Source organism: Etheostoma spectabile, chromosome 13 (genome assembly GCF_008692095.1).
Source record: "Etheostoma spectabile isolate EspeVRDwgs_2016 chromosome 13, UIUC_Espe_1.0, whole genome shotgun sequence".
NCBI lineage: Eukaryota > Metazoa > Chordata > Actinopteri > Perciformes > Percidae > Etheostoma > Etheostoma spectabile.
Window position 1 is genome coordinate 23,167,875 of NC_045745.1, and position 6,201 is coordinate 23,174,075.

At 39.6% G+C, this 6,201-nt stretch overlaps 1 protein-coding gene across 5 annotated transcripts in view; it reads left to right on the forward strand.

The window, feature by feature from the left end:
* The window catches only part of grik1a (glutamate receptor, ionotropic, kainate 1a), a 34,364-nt gene that overhangs the window by 8,473 nt on the left and 19,690 nt on the right, over positions 1 to 6,201 (forward strand). For 3 of the 5 annotated variants that reach the window (XR_004334572.1, XM_032532948.1, XM_032532947.1), the window contains exons 3-9: positions 134 to 391; positions 1,281 to 1,462; positions 2,223 to 2,276; positions 2,374 to 2,544; positions 2,951 to 3,094; positions 4,811 to 4,918; positions 5,174 to 5,218. Coding sequence is in view for 4 of the 5 variants with exons in the window: in XM_032532948.1 (XP_032388839.1) it covers positions 134 to 391; positions 1,281 to 1,462; positions 2,223 to 2,276; positions 2,374 to 2,544; positions 2,951 to 3,094; positions 4,811 to 4,918; positions 5,174 to 5,218 (962 nt within the window). In the remaining variant the exon portion in view is untranslated. The remainder of the gene's footprint in view (positions 1 to 133; positions 392 to 1,280; positions 1,463 to 2,222; positions 2,277 to 2,373; positions 2,545 to 2,950; positions 3,095 to 4,810; positions 4,919 to 5,173; positions 5,219 to 6,201) is intronic. The other 2 variants (XM_032532950.1, XM_032532949.1) reach the window with 1 other exon arrangement.

Here is a 6,201-nt window from a genome sequence, read left to right on the forward strand (position 1 = left end):
CCCCCTTTCTGCTAAAGCCCAAACAGGGAGAATGAATGCCTGTGCCTGAGCAGTGATTGACACACAGTTTGCAATGGTTTGCAATGGACTTGTAACAACAACCATCTGACATGTGTTGTTTTTAATCCACCAGTATGTGACCAGCTAGCTCTCGGGGTGGTTGCGGTGTTTGGACCTTCTCACAGCTCCTCGGTCAGTGCTGTTCAGTCCATCTGCAACGCTCTAGAAGTCCCTCACATTCAGACCCGCTGGAAACACCCGTCAGTGGACAACAAAGACACTTTCTTCATCAACCTATATCCAGAGTACACGGCCATTGCCAGGGCCATCCTGGACGTGGTCACTTTCTTCAAATGGCGGAAGCTGACGGTGGTCTATGAGGACAGCACGGGTAGGGCTGATTGCCGTCACTTTCAAAACTGATTCACAGATATACTTCAAAAAGTCATTAGATTCTGCCATGCACGGAAAGAGACATGATGGAAGGTAAATTGGTTGATTTATTCTGCCTTTTATGTGGAAATAGAAGAAAATTTGCAGAAGCAAAGTAATATCTGCAGGATAGAGGGGTGATATAAATTTGACAAAAAGATTTTTGGAAAAAACACTTTTTCTGAATATCTATAATAATAATAATAATAATAATACATAAATACAATAATTGCTAATGATTGTATGTTCCAGCGCATTACTGCATATCATATATACTATAACATTGTGTGGTATTTGAAGTTAAGAATTATGATTGGGAGAAGAGGTCAAAAGTGCTAGCTTGTGTTTTCTGGACTTTACAATACATTCATATGTCAAGGTTATAATTGCTCGCAAAATGCAATTCTACTGTCAACCGTGGCCACCTTCCTAGTCCTGGCTAGTGAACCCAATCTGTGACAGGGCACGAGTGCCTCATATCAAACAGCTGCCGCACAGAGAGCCAAACCACAACACTGTTGGCCTCAGATCCAGCGGTGTCCCACATAGAGTGCCTGCTCAGAACATAGAAAATATAAAGTGGCTCTGATAAAATGTCATAGTTTATAGATTTTCCTTCTTACCTTTTATTTTCAATCAGAAATGTATTTTCCTGAAATGTCACGCAGACACACACCTGCATAATTATACACTTTGTTCACACACACAGCCAAGATACAGGAATGCGGAGAAGGCCTACAGGCTATTGCCTTTGATGGGTTTAAAAAAAAAAGTAGAAGAAGATACAAGTTAAGCAGGACATTGTGTCAAGTGTCTTTGACCCTGACCTACTTTGGTATTTTTTGTAGGTCTGATGCGGATGCAGGAGTTGATCAAGGCTCCGGCAAAGTTCAATCTGAAGATCAAGATCCGCCAGCTGACCCCAGGTAACCAAGATGCCCGCCCACTGCTCAAGGAACTGAAGAAAGACAAGGAATTTTTTATACTCTTTGACTGCTCCTATCGCATGGCTTCAGAGCTACTCAAGCAGGTTTGTACAGGGATTGATCTAAGTGTCTTGACGTTATTTTGTTCTACAGATTTTACAACGCATTTAGTCCTTTGGGAGCAACACCTTATTACCTTGTTTACTGAGGCTTACAATGATAGGTATCACAGGATATGATAAATTATGAATGATAATGAAATGGCACTTCCCTTATAAAAGTCAGAATCTGAAATGGTCCACAATCACTTCCCATCACATGGAATATGTTCCTATTTAGCTAATTCAACACAGATAGTGAAGTGCGGTAGCTGATGATTTAGGAAATTAATAGACATGCTGACAGATGTATTTATGGCTCTCCTTGCATCAGTTCCAACACGCCGGATGGACTCAAACGGAGAACAGTCAGAAATCTGTTTCTGTAACATGTCTTCTTTCATGTTTTTTATGTATCCATATTGACGATTTCAAAGGTCCAAACTTTAATTTAAGTTTTTTTTATTATGCAGCACATTGTTTCATTTATATAACTAAGCTGAAGTGAAATTCATGAATGTTTTTTGTTCTTTGTCTTATTTATGTATACGCTCCATTTTGAATGTCATAAAATCAAATAAACCCAAACATACAAATATATAACATATTTGATGCACCCCGCAAAGGAGAAATGACCTGCCAAATTATTTTTTTATTGAAGATGTGACACTGTAGCTATAGCACTGGAGGACTCATCATATTTGAAATAAGCAATGTGGCCTGGCATTTTGTTTTTGTTACTTTATTTCTTCTTCTCATTTTGCAGCTTTCATCAATGGGAATGATGACTGAGTACTACCATTTCTTCTTTACAACTTTGGTGAGTTAAAAAACTATACGAACAAAGTCATTTTATGGGCAATACTAGACAGCGTAAAACCAAGCTCATTGCCTATGTGGTCATTTTTCTCTTGCAGGATCTGTTTGCCTTGGACTTGGAGCCGTACCGCTACAGTGGGGTAAACATGACAGGCTTCAGACTGCTGAACGTAGATGACCCGTGGGTAGCCTCCACGATGGACAAATGGGCCATGGAAAGGCTGCAGGGTCCCAAACAAGAGAGTGGCCTGATGGACGGAATCATGACTGTGAGCCCCGTACTGTTAATTTACATTACAGACCACTAACAATACAAACACCTGCTTTGCTGAAAGCCAATGATACACATGTATGCTGTGTGCAATTTGCATATAATAAACTGCAAAACACCTGCTGACCCGTAACTCTTTAACTAACCCGGGAGCAGTTTAATTAACTCGGGAGCAGTATTTCAGCATGATAGAAATGTTTAAGCTGTACTCCTCAGTTGTATTGTATTTCATAATTGTATCTATATTGTAATGGCTCAATTTGCCTGGAGTACATTTTATCTTCAAGACATGCTCTCTTGGTTCCTTACTTTAATGTTACAGGTGATGGTTAGTTGTGTACTACACATAGGCTTTTGAGTGCAGTGTGGGAAAAAACATCTTCCTCTGACTGCCTCCTCCGCAGACAGACGCAGCCTTGATGTATGATGCAGTGTTCATGGTTGCCGTTGCTTCACAGCGGGCCACTCAGATGACCGTCAGCTCCCTGCAGTGTCACCGCCACAAACCTTGGCGCTTTGGACCTCGCTTCATGAACCTCTTCAAAGAGGTCGGTGTCAGATAAGGCCTTGGATCACAGAGAACTAAAAACCCTGTTACATCAGCAACATGACTTAAGAAACCTCTGTTGCTTTTAGCTTGAGCAACATGCATTTGTAATGATGTGTTTCAGTATGTTTTTAAAAGGGCTTCATGAGCACAAGATCTTTCAGATTTCCCACGTAATGCCTTACTTGCAAGCATGGAACTCGGCAAAACTGGATGTCAGATCATCTCCTGTGATATGTTACTTTTTAAGTCCCTTCTGACAGGACATGCATTGCTTCTAAAAGCACACAACCTATAAAAATACGGTATTTATGTACTTATAAGTTGAAAGCATGTGGTTTGGCCTGACTGTCAGACTGGATGCCTACAGACAGATACTGTATAAGGCCTTTGGTGCATGAGTGTTTTGATCTCTTAAGTCTTAAATCCAGCAGATGACCGTTTCCCGCCATGGAGAGGGAATATTCTCATTCAATCCTCTCACTCATAGTTTCCTCTTTATGCCCTCCATCCTCCTTTTTCTCTCTCTCCTTCTCTTTTTCTTTGCATCTTAATTTCTCGCTTCTCATCAGCTTGTTTTCGTTTTCTTCGCCACTGCCCATCCTTTGAAGCATCTGTCCTTGTGAGCTATTCATCACTAGATAACAGCTTTTTTGATTTCGAGAACCAGAAGAATTTCTCACACAGCACTTAATTAAAAAACATTTCTGACAAGAGAGTGCAGAATGGGGACACAGCTTTCATTTCAATGGCTGAAATTAAATCCTGGGCACTATAACCTGCATGTCTCCCCTCTAGCTATATCAGAGCACAATAGTCAAGTGTGTTTCTCTGGACAAAATTAACTCAATACAATTTTAATGCACATCATTTTGTGACAGAAAACAAAAAAAAGAAGTTAATCCTATATATTAAACGATATGAATAAACTGCAGAAAATCTATTCTCCGATTCAGTTCATGTGGTTTTGCTGAAAAGCTGATTTACTGCAATACATACATTTCAGTTCATACTCACTTGGACTTTGGATTGTCATGGTGTAACATGTTTTTTAGTATATACCTCTCTTGCACTCTGAATATAATAAGTAGCAAAAGAAGAAAATAATCAGTCTTTTATTCATATATGTAAACGTATAAGAAATAAAAAATTAGCCAATATATGCAGCATACAATAAGTAAACAAAATACAAGTATTTATGTGTTAAGTCACTTTGTGCAGTATTTGCAATCATGTGCTTGAAATTAGGTGTGTTGTAAAAACCCTACAGCTTGTAAAATATACTGTATGCACAGATGTTGACAGATGTGAAAATGGACTGTCCACAGAGGAAAAAATAGTAATTCATATGTCCAAGATGCATGCGTGCAAACATGCAAACTGACTCAAATTAACTACACGAACTACACTGTAAATTGAATGCCCCTACTATAAATGATGCCCCTACTGTATGAATATGCAAGTAGGCCTACATGTATTGTTATCAATATCATGAGCATAAACCTTCATGCATATTTAATATTGTACCACAGAACAACCTGAAGACATCTTCCAGTCTTCACCTGATGTCTTCCAGCTCGTCCACACTGACTTCTTCTCCCTGCCTCGCTCCGCACACTTCCCCTCCTGGGTGTCTGCTGCAGAGCTCCAATAAGGACTCCAATGCCATTTGAGACTATCTTCCACTTCTCTCTCCTTTTGCGTCTCTTCTCTTTAGGCACAGTGGGATGGACTGACAGGGCACATTGTTCTTAATAAGACAGATGGCCTGAGGAGAGACTTTGATTTGGACATCATCAGCCTCAAAGAGGACGGCACTGCCAGGGTGAGCACAGCAGCCTGAAACAGCCAATTACACCACTCTCATGCTGCTTCCACCTTGCTGATTTATTCCATTAAGGCATGTGTGTGTATGAAAGAGAGAGAGTGGTGCCGTAGAGAATTTGTTTCCCATAATCCATCCACACATTTATTTTTTAGTTTGAATGTGTCCAATCATGACTATTAATGCTGAAACAACTGATTATTTTTTCCCCCACACTGTCTGTGCTTCATGTTGCCCTCTTCACATTTTCAAAAGGGTATTGTGGAGGGCGGGAGTCGCCTCACGAAAAGGTGGATCAAGGTTTGTACCAGTGCCATGTTAGGTTCAAGCTTTTGTTGTTTGCCTCCCTTTTTACCTCTTTTCTCCCTCTGTATGCAACACACCTCCCTGCTCCTTGCCTTGTCAACCCTGTTTCTCTTTCCTGGTTTTGTTTACAGCAATGCCATGTATTTGACATTTCAGTTTTTCCCATGTTTGGGTCAAGGCATTGCTTTGACACTTAAAGCAACTTTATCAAAGGTTGTAGAAAAAAATATCTACCTTTTTGTTTGTTTAAGTAGACATAACAGTACCTCCATAAGAAGTAAGAACTCCTGCAATTTCACTTGGTGTAATAAAGGAAATTTATCCTACCAATCCTTCACTTTTGCAGAGATATGTCATTCCACTTCTTATGATGTGCTTTGCCATTAGACTGCCTTCATACTTTCATAGAAATCATACATGCTAGTAGTACTTAATTGCAGCCAAGAGGGATCCAGTTGGCTGAGGAGACTTCCTGCAAGAGGAGCAGATTGAGACCAGAGCACAAGTTGAATAATCACCCCAATGCGATCGTTAAAGAATGTGTATCAAATCAACCTTGTTTTTTAAAGATTATTTTTGGGGCTTTTTCACCTTTCATTTTTGACAGGACAGTTAGGTGAGAAAGGGGAGAGAGAGGGGGAGGACACGCAGGAATCATATTTAAACCCCGGACCTTTGCGTCGAAGCATAAACCTTGAAATACATGTGCACCTGCTCTACCCGCTGATTCAACCCGGCCACAAATCAACTTTGTTTTTATCTAATCAATATTGTGATGCCAAATTGAGTTAGCTTTGTTCCTAATCTCTTCATTTAGTCTCACAAAATATACTGTTAACACTAAAGTGCAAGTTAAATATTCTTTACTACCGCTACTTATTAGCTTGAAACCAAGTTTTTGATGAGTAAAAGAAAATATGTTGAATTCATTCATATAGTATATATATATATATATATATATATATATATATATATAT